The 20,380-nt window shown below is 32.4% G+C and overlaps 1 protein-coding gene across 1 annotated transcript in view; it reads left to right on the top strand.

Moving 5' to 3' along the window:
* The first annotated feature begins 10,270 nt into the window (after positions 1-10,270).
* Positions 10,271-20,380, top strand: part of LOC105361622 (endothelin-converting enzyme 1-like) — a 14,995-nt gene continuing 4,885 nt past the window's right edge. The window contains exons 1-11 of the mRNA XM_011498874.1: positions 10,271-10,422; positions 10,739-10,941; positions 11,837-11,976; positions 12,524-12,603; positions 15,715-15,916; positions 16,475-16,591; positions 17,088-17,175; positions 17,476-17,733; positions 18,326-18,528; positions 18,992-19,171; positions 19,810-20,021. Coding sequence (XP_011497176.1) covers positions 10,295-10,422; positions 10,739-10,941; positions 11,837-11,976; positions 12,524-12,603; positions 15,715-15,916; positions 16,475-16,591; positions 17,088-17,175; positions 17,476-17,733; positions 18,326-18,528; positions 18,992-19,171; positions 19,810-20,021 — 1,811 coding nt within the window. The 5' untranslated portion in view covers positions 10,271-10,294. The remainder of the gene's footprint in view (positions 10,423-10,738; positions 10,942-11,836; positions 11,977-12,523; positions 12,604-15,714; positions 15,917-16,474; positions 16,592-17,087; positions 17,176-17,475; positions 17,734-18,325; positions 18,529-18,991; positions 19,172-19,809; positions 20,022-20,380) is intronic.

Genomic DNA, 20,380 nt, shown 5'->3' with positions numbered 1-20,380 from the left:
TAAAATGTGCAATTGTTTTGCGCCTACACCTTACATTAAGCAATTGCTATTAAGAATAATAAAATAATAATAATAATGATAATGATAATAATAATAATAATAATATGAATAATAATAATAATAATATGAATAATATTAATATGACAAAATTCGAAATAATTTAATAATTTAAGTCACTATTAATCATTATCTATTAGGTTCGCGGTAAGGATATGATTTTAGTCGAGCTAAATTGCAAAATTGATATATTTAACTCCAATTATCGATACTCTTTACTTACTTAAATTAATTATTTAGAATATGAAAAATGATTTAGTTATAAAATTTGTATTATTCAAAAATATTTCAGTCAATGAAGTAATTTTAATATTAATAGGAAGTTGCTGCGTGTTAAGAAAATGTTTCAAATTGAATATTTTGAAAACTGACAGGATGGAAATAAAAATGATTAATCGAAATTTCGGAAAGACCCTACGGTTTTCTCTCCCTCTCATGTTGGATAAACTGATTTTTTATACGAAGTACAATGATCAATGCTGCTATAAAACACCGAATGATAAAATGTAAATGTACAAAGATATCCATACGGACTTTTTTATATGCGATTTTTCAAGGTTCTTTCTCTCTTCGATCGTGGCATTCGTTTCAATTATAATAGCGTAAAATTTTTACAAAAAGTAAAGAAAAAAAAAAGAAAAAGAAAAATCTGTGCCAAATGTATCATGACAGTCTCGAAACTCTTTCCATTGATCTCCCATGACTTAATGTTAATCGAGAAACCATGAAGACTTATTTAACGAAGAGAAGATTAACCTCGGATGTAAGCGATATTTTAATAGGACCCGTCAAAGAACCATTAAAACCTATTCGTACGAATTTAAACAAAGACTTTTCTTTGTCGACACTTTTGTATTCTAGAGAATAAATTAATCTGATGCAATCAACATCAGTAATGCCATGAATCCCATCTGTTTTTTACCATTATTTTCCTTATCTCGATATATATATATATATTATTTATTTATTTATTTTTTATTATTTTTTTTTTTAATACAACTTTATTATCAATGATATAATTAATTGGATTAAAATATCCTCCGGTAAATGAAGGCACACATTGTGCTTTTAAATAGATCGTTATAAAAATAATTTCTTAGATCAATAGAATATTGCCAAGTTATGATTTTAAAAAGCATTTGTTCACTATGAAGTCATGATTTTTTAATTGATAGTTCAGGACATTAATGATAAAAATTAATGAAAAATATAAATCAAATAAAATATGAAATATTCGGTCACATAATTGTATTAAAGTATTCATTTAAGTTGCCGTAATTAACAAAATAAAAAATCAATTATTAAAATTATAGAATTTAAAAGTATGTATATGTTGGAAATGCGTTTTAAGGAAATTAAATTTTCATCTAATAACCTAATCGTATTGGTTTTTGCGAATAAATTAGTTATATGTAATACAGACACGATTGAAATAATTTAACAATTTGACGAACAAGTTAGTATCGTTGCTTGCAAATAGTTTTAAATACTAAATACAATTTTACCTTATGACATAATGTGACTATGCAGTTACTTAATTTTTCAAAGGATAGTTAAGTATTTGATTATCATCATTAATTTAATAATTTTATTGGCATTGAAGGTGTATATCAGAGAAATGTAACGCATCATATATCATATTGAAAATTGAAAATCTGGACCTAATGAACATTATACAATGTTGAAGAACAGGTAAATCATAGGGAAGTAGACACAAGTTACAAGTCGTCCACTTGAAACTTCCCCCAAATAATAACAAATTTCAATAATATTTAATTACTTATACGTGTAAAATTATCTAAATGCATTATTTATAAAACTATGTCAGCCTACATTGATAAATGAACGGAGAACGCTGGTTAAACTAAAATCTTATTACTAATACAGCAGCGGAACAACGCAATAATAATAAAATTAAAATAATAAAATAAAAATCGACGAAATACATAGTATTAGTTTTATGCGACTGTCTTTTTAAAAGTCGCAATGGCCGATTTGAAAAATGATCGAGAAGGAGGTTGACATTGCCAAAACAATGTAGAATAAGCGCAGAAAGGCGAGTCGCATCGGCCTGATTTACTTGTTTGGTGGAAAACGGAAAACCAATTAATCGAGTCAGGAAGAAGATCGTGTGCCGGAAACAAATAGGCAGTTCGGGGATGTGAAGAAGACGGAGCTTCATTGAGAAAAGTCTTTTCTCTATGGCCATGGATTACCACTGCGACAATTGAAGTCGGTCCAAGGTCATGAGCGCACGAAGCTCAGTGAATTTAAGCTTCGCGTTTGATCGGCTAATCAGCTGAGTCTCGACGCCCCACCTCCCCCAACCCCACCCTGACCACCACCACCACCACCACCACCACCACCACCGAGGCTCTACTAGTGCGATTGGTACGATTATTATTTAGGTTATAATGGGCTGTGCTTTCAACCACGGATCTTTCCTTCGCACAGATATAACGACTTAAATGACGTAAGAGTCATTGGACATTTTGAAGGGAACGTACGAGCGCACATTGGCTTTTCCGTTTCATTCGCTTTTCAACGGCTTCGTACAATACTGTAATTAGTCGCGGTGAGCCGATTACTCGATAGTTTCATTCATTTCTTTTACTTCAAATCGACCAATAATTTTTTTTCTTTAAAACCGCCCAAAAATTTTTTTTTGTTTTTTTTTTTTTTTTTTTTTTTTTTTTTTTTTTTTTTTTTTTATTGGCTTTCGAACTCCGTTCCAGGTTTTCGTGGCAGTAGAATTTGAAATTTGAAACGTTACTACTAATTCAGTCGGATAAATAACTCACGATTAGGCAATTACTCTCGTTTGTTTAACATTACATACGCGAACAAATGCGCGCGCCCGCGCGCACTCACACACACGCCATTACACAAGCGCATATGTGTTTAATGACACTGTAGGATCAATTAATTAAAACAATATAATTATGTAACAATACTATATAAGATTGTAAGTGTACTGACGCGATCGGCCAGTGCATGTTTAATTCTCTTATGCTCGCTATCATAAATTGAAATTGTTTATTAATAAATAATTAGCAACGTTTTAAGTATATAGATTTTTAATTTAAAACAAATTACATATAATTCGAAGGATCTAGAGTATGGAAGTTTTGATAATTAATTCAACTGACATCGATAACGTAGCGACAAACGTATATAACAAATGCGGGAATCTCAATTTAATTTTACAAAAGTATTTTTTATAAGGTTGCAATAATATCATCTAGTAAGTAATTAAAAATTTATTATATTTATTAATTTAAATGCGTCTTAGTATAATATAAATTTAATAGATATTATATTTTGATTAATATTTAATATTGAGTATGCGAAGCAGATTTTGTATACGTCTATATATAAATGTGCGTTTCAAAAAATATGATTTATGCATTTATTTATTTTTTATTTTTTTCTTTTTTTTTTCTTTTTTTTTGTTTCATCAATAAAAATATTCAATGAATTATCAATGCTCGTGAATGAAAAAACTTAATATCGAACATCAAGAATACTACTATTTTTATTTTTTTTGTCAAACTACTACTCAAAACTTCAATTATTGAAATAATAATAATAATGCTACGTATGTATTTCAATATGAATATACAAATTATGCGTTTGAAATTTAGTTCAATAAACTATTGCATTTATAGGTATTGAAAAATTCATTCATTCAATTCATAATAAAACGATTTTTTGTTTTCATTTCATGTAATAATTTTAAAAAGTTTTAAGTTCTGTAAATTCTTGATATCTTCAAAAAAAAAAGTTTTGTATTAATCTAATTTAATAACCTAAAAACTAAAAAGTAAATGTGTAGCGAGAGAAATGATTATCAAGAATTAACAAATAAATTGAAAATTAATTGAAGGACAACAATATGCAAAAGAATTATAGAAGGAAATTGTAAATAGAAATTAAAAATAGTATGTTTTATTTTGTTAATATCATATATATTTTTAAAGAAAAATTGATATTTTTAATCTTATAATATGTACATTCATAAAGTATTATATATATATATATATATATGTATATAGATAGATATATACACATATGTATATCTGTGAGCGTGTGCGTTTGTGTGGGGGCGTGTGTGCATCTGTGTTAATATTAAAAGTTTTGATATATGCATTTTGATATATTTCTTCGACTGTTAATATTTTCTTGAAAATTTGAAAATTTGAACAATCTTATGTCTATTAATAGTAAATGTACGAACATCTGGAATCCTACCAAAACGTTCAATTTTTTTTGTCAATATTTTCCCTGATTTCAACACATTTCTACAACAAAATTGTCCGAAATAATTAAAAATGCAATATTTCGTTGAAATATTTGCATAATTCATAAAATTTATTATCTATCAAGCCGCTCGAACATAATGATATTATACGGATTCTATAATATATATTTTATGGCTCGATTCTTTTCATTCGGTAAATTATTATTTCTTTTAATTTTTAATTTCCAATACAATGAAATAAAAATCCCTGCACTTTTATAATTATTGAGCCTGTGAAATTATTTTAATTAATTTAATCTGCTATAGATACTTGCATTATTATCGATGGTACATGAATTTTGTACGCTAATGATTATTTTAATATTATCACACAAATCCCTCCTTACGACTTTTATATCTAAGTTTTTCTTATTTTAAAATTTCTTGTCCTTCATGTTGTTGTTGCATTTTATCATTCAACATGATTTTATGCTTCAACCTTGATTTTGACAAAACTATGTCGTATGTAGATATAAAATATCAAGTGATATCATTATCTATAGCCATTGCACTGGATTTTTTAAATAGTAAATTTAGTAGATTTCAATTTATTTATAAAATAGAATAATTCTTGAAATTAATTATCTGCCATAGTTTCGTCATTCGTCCTTATTTTACAATTTTTCGTGTAAAATTTTAATTTCAAATCATTCAAATAGATCGTCCAATTAACTTTTCCTTATATCAAGCATTATTATTATATAAAAATATTGCACAAATTTTATTCGTTTAATATTCATCTTCTATTTACTGCTGCAGTCTTCCGTTCGATACATTTATATATATATAAAAGTGATATAAGTTCATGACTTAATCCCGGTTCTTTTGTGCACTTACGCACTCGTATCGCGTAATAATCCATCCAAAACTTTAAAAATTGTTTTCCCATACTCGTCTATTCCTTTTCATTCAAAGCCATTTCTTATTTACCTCCTTAACTCCGTGTATGCGTGTCTCATTCTCAATGCCCTTTATATCCGTGGCTTTCATCTTTTCCGAGTCTTGCTTGAATGGCCAAATCAAGATTTATCCAGCATTTAATATTCACGGGACATCAAAAGGGCGCTGCTCTCTCATTAGAAAGCTCGAGTGACGCATGCGCCAGAATCTGCCTGCCCTTAACTTCAAATTCACTATTCAAGAAAGATTCGATCTTAAGAACTGCGCGCCGAAATCATAGTGAGGCTTACAGGCGCTTGGGCAGAAAAAAAATTCAGGTTCGCGCGTACGTCTTGTGCTGACGTTCTGGAAAAAAATAATAAGGGACGAAGATATTGACCTTCGCACCATCGTGTCTCAGGTAAATGCACACGAAATGTTAGCTGCTAATAAAAGCCCTCGGACTCGCTGCTACATCTGCTCCGGGGCCCGCGGGGTGATAATTGCCTCTAATTAAGGTCGATTGATAAGTAACGGAGCGCGCGTCGGGGCCGTTGTAGGATCGTCACTCTTAAACGTCTAAATCGCTGCGTGAACGGTCGCGTGCCAACCTACGTACCGCTTCATTCCAATCTCCCCTCCTCCACCTCTTCCTCCTCCTCCTCCTTCTACTCCCCTACCCACCCATCCACCCCATCGCTCTTATGCTAATGGTCAAATGACTTTGTTCGTGACCGAAATTTGTTCATTTTGTAGTATATAGCCACTGCTGGTACTCGGACTTGGGCGCATACCGGTTTTTCGGCAAATTTTTTTCTTCTTTTTTTTTCTCTTTTTTTTTTCAATACATTGTCGAATGAGTGTTCTTACGAGACTTTTCGAAGAAATTGACTTATGAAAACCATTTGAATCGAGGTACTTATTACGTCTTGTTAAAAAAATTAATAAAATCAATCGTTAATTACTCATGAGCCTTTCATGTAATGCGAGAGCAATTTGAAGCGATTGAATAATAAATCTCAAGTAAAGCTGTATCATCGTTAAATCCATCTACTGTCAACGTGTAACGGACTAACACTTTTTTTATTTTGTTTTGTTTTGAATAATTTACGAGTGTATTATTAAGAAAACATGATCGTAAGTAGCTGTTTTTCAGCAAATTGCTATTCAGCATTATTTGGTTTGATGGTTTGATGGTGATATTTGGTTTGATAAAGAACATGCAAGTCCTTGACAAGTAAATCTAATCTTCATCGTATAAGTATTCCTCTCCCCTCCGCCCTTTCTCAGTTTTCTCCCTCTCTCTCTCTCTCTCTCTCTCTCTCTCTCTCTCTCTCTCTCTCTCTCTCTCTCTCTCCTTATTCCTCTTCCTTTCCATCTCCCTCCCTTACTCACTGTACATCGAAGCATCGTTATGACAATTACACCGCGTAAAAGAGTCCGTTCGCTCACTTACAATAGATTAATTGCCAGATCAGTCCAGCTTCTCCTTCCGTCGCTCTCCTCCCTCCTTCTGCCCCTTCTCATACCAATCGTCCAGATTGACATTCAGACCTGCCCTAGATATGGCAGTCGACGCGAAACTGCCAGTCCCGACGGGGACTCTCGCGGCGTTCATTCTTTCCCCATCTTTCCCTCTTCCATTCTCTCGCGTACGCACACGCACCCAACCAACCACTGCCACTGTCATTATCTGTCTGTCTATCTATCTATCTATCTATCTATCTATCTATCTATCTATCTATCTATCTTCCTTTCTCAGATATATTTCACATAATACATTTATCTATCTCTTTATCTACCCTGATCAGCATGCAATAACGACGTATTGAGGTTGTCTCTTTTCACCTTTCGTCAACCGTAGTTATCATTTGACTGTTCAAGCTCGAGGTAAAAATTCGATCGCCCAAGTGCGTGACAACTTCCGATTTCAAACTTTCCCATCGTCACAAAGGTGGCCGTTTTCATTTATTCTCGTTTTAAGGGCTTTTATTCGCAGTCACGTGTGCCTACCAAACGTCGAGTGGAGATTTTCCCTTGTTTTCGCATACGAAGTACAGTTGCCGTTCTGGGTTTTAATGAAAAAGGTATCATTCTCGTCATTAATATATTTATGAAAAATCTCTACTTTCCATTAGAAATTCGACAAGAAGTGTCGACAGATCGCTCCGATGTAACCAACGATCTTTAAAACTCCTTACAGTATAATAATTATAATTTACATGATATATCCTTATTTATAATACAATTATATTATACAATCGTATATATATATATATATATATATTTTTTTTTTTTTATATATATACAAATATAATTAATAGCACGATTTATTTTCTCAATTAATCTCCATGAATCTCCAAACTTGTGAATTTATGAATCTTCATTCGTTTCTTTAGATGGGGAATCGTATGACCAATCCATTATTTTACTGAAAGGTAAACTATTTCATAAACTATGTTGTATTAGCCAAAAAGTATTTTACTTCCAAAAATTCCAAGTAGTTTTTCAACTAATTCTACTTTTAAAAAATGCTTAAAATACTTTTAACATCTATTTTATATTTTTTTTTTTTTACAATACACAGATCATTATGCCTAGAACATTAAGATTAACTATTGATAAAAAAAAAAAAAAAAACCTTGACTAGTATTCATTCGTATTCTTTTATAATTTATTTTTGAAAATTACTTTTCTTTCGTTTTTTTTTTTTTTTTTTTTTTTTTTTTTTAAAATGTTTTTTTTTTTTTTTTTTTTTTTTTTTTTTGTTGTATTATCACATACGTTGAATTATTACTTATAGCATAATTACCGATAAAAATTCCCAATTATACGAAATGTTACTTCATTCGCTTTACTTATCGATATCAGCAATATACTAATATTGATTTCTATTAGTTTATTAAATTATTTAATTTAATTTTAACACCAAAGAGTTAAAATAAATCTTTAAATATCGCATGTTCATGAAATGTTCTAAGTAATTTATTCGCTCTATTGTTTTAAAATAAATCGAGTACACTTAATTGTATAATAGGGTCTTGTTCGTATATACTATTATATATTAATAATATCATTGTCACTTGTATAATATAATAATATAAATAAGATAAAAAAAAAAATAAAAAATTTTCGTATTTAATTTTACGTTACTTTTATCGGTTATCCCCCTCTTTTCGCTTTTTCAATGCTTTCAGTAATTGCTGTAACATTTCAGAACTTTATTCGCTAGTGTGTTTAAATACTTGCAATTACAATTTGTATAGGAGCAAGTTTGTAAAAATATCTTGGGTGTGAAGCACGTAAAGTGACATCAGCTGTCAATAATAAACTCCAAGTGCAAAAATTCACTCCAATCGGTGTAGCATTACGAGAAAAAAAAAAGAAAAAAAAAAAAAAAAAAAAAAAAAAAAAAAAAAAGTAATTATAATATAATGTAGGACTGATTTTTGACAATGAACAATTATTCAAAGTGATCTCTTTTATTTTAATAAATGAAGTCAGATTAGCTGCAGAAGAATACAACAGTGTCGGAAGATTAAAAAATGGATGATAATTATTTGTTCATTTAAAGTTCTAGATAACTTCTTAATAATCTAATACAATGATTGTTTTATATAATTCACTATTTGTTCATAAAAATAGGAAAAATTCACGCGTTTCGTCTACAAAAGCTCCAATAATACATCTTAGATAAAAATATGTATTTACATGTATGATATGATTTATATTTATTTAATGATATGACACGTTTAACGTAATTATGCTACACGTCATTGTTTATCGAGAGTAATAATGTTGCAATAACGTAATTATAAATCTCCATATAAAGTTCATTATAATTGTTGATCAGTCGATATATTAATGAATTCGATAATTTTAAATTTGTGAATATATAGAATTTTTATTGTCGGAATTTTATAGTCAAACAATAATTAAATAAATATTAGATTGGGCTATAAGCATAATTTAATCGCCACTTTTAATCTCATTTTGTTACCAGCGTTTCCTTACATTTGGTGCACAAATTTTATTGGTTGAGAAACTTGCGTTACCTTCTAATTTTTAGTTAATCATATGGAATATTTTATGAAGCTTTGGACGATTAATATCTTATTAATAAGTGGCCATTGTTATTTATCCATATTGTTGGTATCCATCCGTAAATTAAATGTAAATATTTACTAAAATGTTATTCCCTGGTATAAATTACAATTTATAAGCTCAGTCACGGCTTTTAATGATTACCAAAATACACAATATCTATTGTAATTTGAACTAATTTTAGAATCTTAAATAATATTTGAATGAAATTACCTTAAAAAGTAATTTAAAAATTCCTTAAAGTAAATCGAGATAGTATAAAAAAAGTATAATGAACGAATTATAATAGTACTCAATTAAAAGAAAAATGACTCGATATTAATTGATAAGTATTTTAACGGTGCTAATAGAGTTAAAAGACAGATAGCGTAGACGAAGGGCACTGAGTAAGGATTGAGGTGCAGCAATAATAATATAATTATCATTATATCATATGAGCTCGAAAACGTGAATATTATTTTGTCATTATAGTCATTATTTAAAAAAATATTTTATTCAATTAGGATTTTACTGACTAATGCCAATAAAAATCCATAATATAAATCGATCGTAAATAATTGTCGATATGATAGAAGCCGACATGCATTTCGGCTTGCATATCGGCTTGCATTTCTAACTTAACTAACTAATGAAAATGACTTTCATCGTGACAATCGAACTGACAATCGAACCGACAATCCAACAATATATCCAGCCAATATATTCATCCGCATAAAGTGTGTGCCTTGGACGAATACAAATGGACTGAGAACCCAAATTACGAATGAAAATCGGATGATCGTTATAAGCAGCGTAGAATACGCGTGCGTCGTCGCGGCATCCTATGACTAACGGCCATATTAAGATGTGCGCATTTGATAATCAGATATTGGCGAAGCGAATAAAATTCTGAGCTAACGTCACGTTTGTCAGCGGAGAATTGGGGCGGTTAATAATACGTTGGAGCCGAACCAAATGGCGAGTCCTAAAATCCAGTATGGCATCAGCGGGGAGAACATCAGCCAGATAAGCGACGACGAGTGCCAAGGGGGAATCTGCCCCTCCTGCAGGCTCGCCATCAACAAGGACACGGGCAGGCTCAAGTACGTATTCCTCTTATTTACAATCGCAATGCTCTCGCAATGCTCTCGCAATGCTCTCGTCTCATAGGGAACCCGAGGTACGGATTTTTAAAGTCAAGCGAGCGCGCTACCACTCGTCGACCAAGTGTACGCTGTACTCGGCTTCCTTATAATATCGCCGTCGAGTGTCCTATGATAAGTGTAAGCCGTTAATATATGATATATGCCGTTAGTGCTGGCATTGTAATAATATGTATTAGATTATTGTAATCGTCGGAGACACGCTCAGGAGCGGCTTCGTTCGCTTTTGCCTCTAAAGTTCGCTAAAATTCTGCAGATGGTGCATGGGTGGGAATGACGCTTGGCGCACGCGGATACGGCTCATGCTAATCATCCCGGCCGTTATTCTTCCGGTGGCGATCGTCATCATAGCCCTGTCCAAGTCCACTGTCATTGGCAAATTATCGATGCGACCGGGCCAAGGCGACGGCGGTCCTGCGTCTTCAAATCTCCTCGAGCATCAGGCGCAGTATTACACTTGTGAGAACCGCTGCATCCAGTGCATCCAGTTGGATTCGGATGCTCTTGCTTTTGTTTGGTTTTGTTTTTTTTTTCTTTTCAATTGTTATTCAATGCGTAGCTTGAACTAGTCGAGCTTATCTCGATATGTTTATCCTCCTTGGTATCGACCGGTTAGCATTCCTTTCCATCATGCGCTTGAATTTTTAATTTCTATAAATACTACGATTATTTAATAAGATAACATTTAAGCAGAATCTAACGAATGGATTTTGAATGGAATATTTAAATTTATATTTGCAGATTTAGCTAATTAGATATCAATTGAAAACTTTGGCTTTGAAATTGGCGATTTAAAGGCTAATGCGTTTGACCGACGTCTTTGCTTTACTCGACTCCAGTAACTTATTTTATACATTTTACTTCATTTCGCCATTAATACCATTAAATCACTTATCTTTACCGATTATATTTTTGAGATAAAATTGCTCGTTGCCCTATTGAACAAGAATGTAAATTATTCAAATGTGTATATATATATATATATATATATATTCCATCAAAAAAGATATTTAAAAATATGAAGATTAAAGCTGCATATTTATTGATTTTATTTTCGTTCGATTAATCCTTGAACATTTTTAACGCGAATAGCATTTAATAATAAATATCTTTCAATCTTATAACAGAGGTAAAACGTTTGATTTGATTTTTTTTTTTGTTTTTTTTTTTTTTTGTTTAATGGTTTCTTTTTCTTCCTTTCTTTTTTTTTCTCTATTGAAAACTTATTCGCTTAAATGTACGTATAGACATTATCTCCTTCGTATGCATATTTCCTAGACAATGTAAATTATAAATATATTAAATAACTTGTAAATAAATAAAAATACCAAAGAGTATTCGTGATTTTTTGCAGTCCCAATATCGAATGATATCGAACAGTCCGAGGGAGGCAAGAGAATAATTTTACATCCAGACGTGGAAACGAGCTTCGGGTCTGCCGAATCCTCGATCGGAACTCAAAATCTTCGGCGCCATAGAAGGAACGCGGAGCAGGTACGATGCCACATCCTAACCTTATCAATTTATTTAAAAAGACTCATTTTTATCCTAGAGCCATGCGATCATTCATTTCTAGGATTTAAAGTTCCATTTGCATATTATATAACGAAACGATTGAATGAAAGTTCATCGGCTTAAACGGTTCAACGGCAAATTATGATTGTTAGAATGAAAGGAGCGACAAGTGCGTTAAAATCTCAATGTTTTTCATAAGTATTCGTTTATAGAAATACCCAACACTCGACATTTTTCAATAATCACTAGTAGTTGTGAGATATAATCTAAGGAGGATACGAGGGAGTTGAATGTAATTCTTACGTTTATATACGGAATATACGGAAGGTTTGCGATTGATTTAGTTTAACGACTATTGGCAAAATTTGCTGCATTTGTGCAGAAAGACGAGCGTCGACTACGTATTAGTACATGTATGTACTTGTATGTATTTATTTAATAATGTAATAATGTAATAAGGTAATAATGTACGACTACGCGATTTCGCCGATTTCGCGTCCTTATAATTATCCTTTGTGGTACGCAGGGCGAGACTCGACGGAGCGGAGCTGCGGCGTCGACGAGGAGACGGTGGAGAGTTGCGGACGACGAGCCGCTTCAGGAACTGCAAGTAAAGTTTGTCAAAGAGTAAAGGGGCGCGGAACTTGGAAGCCCCGATTATGCGCCAGGAGGTGGAGAGTTCCGCACCCTGCGCGGACATAGGGGCGTGAATTTTTAAGGTCTGCGTCCGTTTAGCCGTTTATTACATCTTGGCAGAAGCTTTCTTCTCTTCGTCCGCTTTCATTGTATCGATTGAATGTCCTTGTACCGCCGCTCGCTTATTACGATTACGCCCCTATGAGTGAGTAAGTAGTGGCCATCCATCCCAGTCGGGCACGATATTTCATAGATAAATAATTTTCTGATGCCAGTGTGCGTTGCTTTGAGGTAGCGTTGAATGCACGTAACAAGCTCGCTTTGAATTACCATAACGTAAACGCATCTCACTTGCTAATCGATTGGGACACTGATAGGGTGTGGTGGGGGGGGGGGGGGAGACGAGACGTTAGCAGCGGATATGCGAAATAACTGATTACAAGATTGAATGAAGGGTATTTCGTATTTTGAATTAAATTCATTTCATTTGGAATTGATGGCAAAAATTAATTAATTAAAGATAAATTTCAAACCCGTACACTTAAAAGTGATTGGAAAGTATTTTTCTTTATAAGCATTTAAGCAATTAAATTAAATTAAAATTTATTAAAAATTCATTAAGCAATCCTTTTAATTTACTTAGTATTCGTACATTTGCAAAATAATAGCTCGCAATTGTGTACGAATTCTCGTATATTAATTAATTAAAATTTGTTATCGATTAACGATGAAGGTCAGCTGGATTTTTTTTTTTTTTTTTTTTTTAATTTAATATCTGCGTTATGGGGAATGTTGAATATATTTTCAATATTAAAAGCATTTTTCGATGCGATTTCACTGATACGCTTTCACAAAGATATTGCTTACACTGAACGAATTGAGCCTCTTGAAATTTCATTATGACAAAATACTCGATATAAGATAAAAAAAAATTAGCGGATTATTGATTTACACGTTTTAATCGAAATAATGATTAAGGAGATTTATAAAATTTGACAGAAAGAGTAGTAAATAAAAAAAAAAAAAAACAAAACAAAAAAAAACAAAAGAACGTTTATTTTTATTAAATTATAATCTTCTATCGCGATTTTACACTAAAATACTTTAAAATAATTTATTTTTATTAATGTATTTTAATATTTAATATTTATTAACTGCAGATATATCTGTATTGGTTGTTCTTTTTGTTTTTGTTTATATTTGTTTTTAATTAATAAACTAAGATTACTGCTATTTCTTGTAACTAAATTTTGTTGAAAAAATTAATATTTAATCGGTTTTTCGTAGAAAATAAAAGGCGACGTAAATATTTATAACTTAAAATACTCGTTATTATGTGAAGTTTTTAATAAACTTTTAACAGATCATTTAACAAAATTGAAAAGAATCAATATATTATCATTACGTTGATCTTTCATATGCTATTTATATTCAAATGCTCCTAACTTTCGTAATTACTATAATCGCGAGATTATGATTACTTTTCAGGAATTAATAAGCTGATAGTAAAATATAAAGATGCGCTATAATCTCGAAATTATTTAAGCAGTATTGGTATATCGTTAATATGGGTGTATCGACATATATTAATAGTACCAATGGAAATCCTATTCGTTCGAAGCTCTTCGTGCTAGTTTCTTCAAAATATTTTTATTTCTTAATTAAATTTCCTTGACCCGTTAACGGCGCTACGTTATCTTAACTACTAAAAAGAAAAGCTCGAATAATATTTTCTAGATGTAGCGTATGAAAACACCAATATATTTTATGATTATAGTCTCGGTGAACCATTATCTCTCATCATTTTCTCTTTTCTTTTTTCTTTCTTTCTTCTTTTTTTGTTTATTGTTTTTTGTTTTTTGTTTTTTTTTTTGTTTTTGTTTTTTTCTGTTTGTTTGTTTTGTTTGTTTTTGTTTTACCGCGCAGCTATGTATGAAGTCGAACGAGCGCAAACATCGCGAGGGTGTATGAAGGATCAAGAGTGCGTCTGACTTGTTGAACTGAGAATTATAAAGAGCACCTCGAGGGCCCAGGGAAACAAACAGCTCCTCGAGGATGTACCGACATACGCTTTGGAATTAATAATATTCTGAGGAGGACGTATCAACTTTTTCTCTCGGGCTAAATATTTCATACGGTCGCTACAACAGGAGTTCGAGTTTATTTTTTTTTTTTTGTATTTGTTAAGCGACGGTTGCACCTTCTCAAGGTCTATGCTCACGAATCAGAAATAAAAGTCGCATAATCGTCTTGTCATTCAACTGCTATTTTCAACTCGGACTTGAGATAATCGACATTATTCATTAAAATTAACAGACGCATTGAAATGACGAGGAATTGATAAACTCCGATGTTAGTGAGTAATTTGATCACCATCAAGACGATAAATTTTTATTTTATAAATAACTGTGTTAAAATTGTCTAAAGTATATTATGAAAGGAACAACTTTTTCTGCACCTAAACGATTATTATAGTACACTTTGCATAATCGTATTACGTATCTTTAAACTCAATTCGTTTGCTTTCGTTACACAGGCGATTAAAGATATTCATAATAATGTAAAAAAAAAAAAAAAGTTAATAAGTAAAGAAGTAAATGATTATGCACTATATATATATATATATATATATTTAAATAATTAAAAAATCTAGGAACAGTAGCTTACGGGTTAATTGATTCTCTATGTAGACAATACGTTTGTAAGAGGTGGAGAAGCTACTAATTTTCATAATCATTAAATCATCGATCGATCAAATTCTCGCTTATAATTCTCTCGAATTATTTTAAATAAAGCTCTTGAAAGTACATAATATTCGAAATCTTAATTATGCAACAATACACGATCTGAAAAGTCGAATACGAAGAAATTTACGAAATCCGAAATGTTCGCTAGGAGTCAAAGTTAATTTTGTTACCAGACTGTAGAACGACGTATTTGTACTAGAACTTTTCGCGGTAACTGGGAGCTTTAAAAGCTCAAGTCGATGCTCGATAAGGATAGTACGTTGACGGGGTGGTCGCGCGATGATATTTAGCCCCGTGATTTTAGCCGTTTATGAGCGGAGCGGTGAGATTGCAGGCCGGGAACGAAGGTTCGAGGTAGGAGAGGCAGGAGGTCGGTCGGCGCCGAAGCGGTCACCAGGAAGGGACCGCGGGCCGACGGGGGCTCGGCCGACGGGAAGGACTACGATAGTCGAGGCGAGTCGAGCTCCAGGGAGAGCGAGGATAAGAGCACAGAGAAGGAAGAGGAAGAGAAGGAGGACGTGGCTGAAGCAGAAGAAGTAAAAGATGAGGAGGAGGAGGAGGAGGAGGAGGAGGAGGAGGAGGAGGAGGAGGAGGAGGAGGAGGAGGAGGAGGAGGAGGAGGAGGAGGAGGAGGAGGAGGAGGAGGAGGAGGAGGAGGAGGAGGAGGAGGAGGAGGAGGAGGAGGAGGAGGAGGAGGAGGAGGAGGAGGAGGAGGAGGAGGAGGAGGAGGAGGAGGAGGAGGAGGAGGAGGAGGAGGAGGAGGAGGAGGAGGAGGAGGAGGAGGAGGAGGAGGAGGAGGAGGAGGAGGAGGAGGAGGAGGAGGAGGAGGAGGAGGAGGAGGAGGAGGAGGAGGAGGAGGAGGAGGAGGAGGAGGAGGAGGAGGAGGAGGAGGAGGAGGAGGAGGAGGAGGAGGAGGAGGAGGAGGAGGAGGAGGAGGAGGAGGAGGAGGAGGAGGAGGAGGAGGAGGAGGAGGAGGAGGAGGAGGAGGAGGAGGAGGAGGAGGAGGAGGAGGAGGAGGAGGAGGAGGAGGAGGAGGAGGAGGAGGAGGAGGAGGAGGAGGAGGAGGAGGAGGAGGAGGTGGTGGATAAAGAAGAAGAAGAAGAAGAAGAAGAAAAAGCAGAAGAAGAAACGGCGGGGGAGAGATCGTCCGCGAGTCTCGAGGATGACGTTGGTTCGCGCTGGCGTATAACAAAAAACCTCGATGATTCCTTGGTAAAGTGGCCTATTTTTCAGCGGCATTCTTTATATTCTGAAAATTATTAATTGTATTGTCGTGAAAGGTACTTCTTAATTGATTACTTATAGCTTGGGTAATATTGTAAAAATAATTGTTAAGATTTTTTAGGAATATTATTGTCTCAATCGATAATTGCATTGGTTTGAAAATCAAATAAGAATTCTCATTAATTCGCAATGATAATACAATTGAATTTGTTTGACACCGTAATAGATTATAATCAGAGGTTAATAAACTCGGATGCTTATTAAGCTCGGAAGATCGGATGCAGAGGTTAATAAACTCGGAGGTTAATAGTTGACAGCTATTTACAATAAGATATTAAATATCTATTTATTTCTTGTCATAAGAATAGACATTACAATTATCGATAAAACATGTTTTTTTTTTTTTTTTATTTTAATTTTCTTTATAAATATTGCATTTGGTAATTTATATTAATTATGAGATAAATTAATAGTTGGTTATTAGTTTCATAGCGAGGAGGCTGCGGAATTCTTAGGCTTTCGTACTTTTTGGAAAGGTGACTGGAGCAAAGACTTTATTCGAAAAGCGCAAGGTAGGAATTACGTCTTTTATACATTCACTGCACATATCGCATTAAATTACATCGAATTTGATTTAAATACTAATAATTTCTCATTTAAATATGTCGCATTTAAAAGTGTTGGAGTTCGTTGAAATGTTAATAATTAAATTGCACATCGATGAGAATGAGTAATATAATAATTATCCAGTGCATTAGCATTTTTTTTATAAATTAAAAAATCCTCGTTCAATCGCAAGATGACAAATCTTGAAAATAATTGAACTTTGGGATCGGGGAACGGGATAAGCATTTGTTCAATAATTCTTTCAGCGCAAATGATGCTGAAGTACATGGATAAGGCGGCTGATCCCTGCCAAGACTTTTACCAATATGCTTGCGGCAACTGGGAACATTATAATCCTATTCCGGACGACAAGGCTGGTTTTGACACTTTCGAGACTTTAAGGGAGTCCCTCAATGTCGTTCTGAAACAACTACTCGAGAATCCCGTGGGAAAGAGCTCCGAGTCCTACGAGGGTAGCGCCATTGCAAAGGCTAAGAATTTATTTCGCAGCTGCATGAATTACGGTGAGTGTGTCGTAGTGTATAAGTATAAAGAACGTTGACAAAACACAAAAATATCCATCAAATTCAAATAAATTTATAATTTTATATCGCGAGGCTTATTGATCGCATATTTATTTATCACCGATAGACGTAAAGAATTGCTAAACGTCGTTGATGAAGTGTGATGAAGTGGACAAATCGTGTTATTTCACTCAACTTTTCATATGCACAATAACTATCTTTCTAAGTTATATATATTAATTTCTATGTATTACTCTATACACGAATTGTTAATAGTTCTAATGAGTCGTTTCGATGAAAAAAAAAAAAAAAAAAAAAAAAAAAAATCTAACGATATATTCAAACCCCAATATTTTTGATCGACGAAGATAATAATAATAATAATAATAATAATAAGATGATAATGATGATGATGATGATGATGAAGAATAGTGATAGTAATTTTTATTATTATTATTATACAGCGAATGAATTTGTTCGGCTCTATTCATTTAAATTAAACTAGTGAAACGGAAATAATTTATGACTTTTCATTGATTAACTTATTTATTAAGCTTTGTAAATAATAATTGAGAGTATTGATGCGGGCTAGAGATCTTGGAGCAACGAATGGGGAAGCCGCTCCTGGAGTTCTTGGACAAGCTAGGTGGTTGGCCAATTTTGCGACCAGACTGGGATCCTAATAAATTTGACTGGCTGCTAGTCGTTGCCCAGCTAAGACTTTACAACAATGACATTTTGATTTCGGAATGGGTCGGGCCGGACATCAAAAAGAGCGACCAATATATCATACAAGTTTGTCACTATCTATTGAAAAAAAAAATTAAAAAAAAATAAATAAATAAATAAATAAATAAATAAAAACAAAACAAAACAAACAATTACGATCTGAAAATATTTATCGAATAATATTTATACGATAAAATAATTGAAAATAATTCGGAATAAATTGATTTTTCAAACTATTTTAATGCTTATGCCACTGGACGACAATGTTATTTGAATTTATTTTATTTTTCACTTAATGAAAATGTGTATATACATTTTTAATTGCACATAAATTGCGCATTACAATAAACTACAACCAATTAGTATGAAAACTAAGAAATCCCGGAATTATATGATAGAAATATATTTTGTGCTTTTAAAGATTTTTGTTTTTCTCGTTTAACCGTGATTTGTAATTACGATTCATCATGAATCATTATAAAATAGCGCGATTAGGCGAGCTCAACGAAAACAATTAAATAATTTTCAGTTGGATCAAACGACACTCGGCTTGCCAACAAAAGATTATTTTCTTCATCCTTCGAACGCAATTTACTTAACGGCCTATAAGAATTATTTGATCTCTGTCGCAACTCTGCTCGGGGCATCGGTCAAAACCGCAAGCACTCAAGCCGAAGAACTTATTCAATTTGAAATACAACTTGCAAACGTAACGTACATTCTTCATGCAAAACAATCAAAATCAAAGCATCAAACTTATATTTATCATATCTATATCTTACAAATATCCCATAATAATGATCACATTAATTATTAGTCGTTGGTAGGCTAAAATTTTTTTTTTTTTTTTTTTTTTTTTTTTAATCGTGTACTTATATAATCTAACAATTATAATTGTAATTATTATTCTTTATCGAATATATGTCTTTAATGTCACTTATATTGCACAACTTTGTGTTTTATATATATATATATATATATATATATATATATATATATATATATATAAAACAGGTATATCTATTCTAATAAATCTCATTGGTAATCAAGTATTTTACATAATTTATCATGCCGAATTTATAAAAATTAGCTTTACCAGTTGTTTAAAATTCGACAGTAATGATATTTAACTATTGATTGTTCCTCATAAAACGTCAATAGTCCATATGGAACGACTACCTGATGATGTTTACAAGTATTAATTACCGAATGGCAATTTAGAGTATTTAATGATCTTATTATTAGTTATTAGTTCACTATTTGTAATCGCGCATCTTGCTATGGATACTTGTAACGTCAATTTATTAATTTAAAGTAAAGAAAATATCATTATTGTCTTTTCAAAAGATCACGATATCCCCCGACGAGAGGCGCAATATATCGGACTTGTACAAGCGAGTGACTCTGGATAAATTATATCGAACGATACCGCAAATCGATTGGCAACGTTATTTATCAATAATCCTGGCTCGACCTGTAAATTCTTCCGAGCCAATCGTTCTGTATGCGGTTAACTATTTTCAAGACCTTGTGAAGCTGCTTTCGCAAACACCGCGCAGGTGAAGATGCTAATTTTCACACCGTTATTAATAATAATAATTATTACGAGTTGATTCAATGGCGCGTGCTTTAGCATAAAATTTAACGAAAGTTTATTGTTTTTTTTTTTTTTTTTTTTTTTTTTTATTTTTTTTTTTTTTTTTTTTTTTTTTTTTTTCTTTAATATAGTTTATATAACGATAACGAGCATAACCTCGTCTGGCGGTAAAATGCAATTTCTTTAACAATGTTGTGAGCTTATGCCGAAGCACAATAGCAATAATTTGAAAACGCGCCGGGTTTTGAGTACTTTTTAATTTAATTTTTTTTCTATTTTTTTTTTTTATTTTTTATTTTTTATTTTTTTTTTTTTTTTTTT

Source organism: Ceratosolen solmsi, unplaced genomic scaffold (assembly GCF_000503995.2).
Source record: "Ceratosolen solmsi marchali unplaced genomic scaffold, CerSol_1.0 scaffold30, whole genome shotgun sequence".
NCBI lineage: Eukaryota > Metazoa > Arthropoda > Insecta > Hymenoptera > Agaonidae > Ceratosolen > Ceratosolen solmsi.
This window is presented reverse-complemented; position numbering and strand designations above follow the sequence as displayed.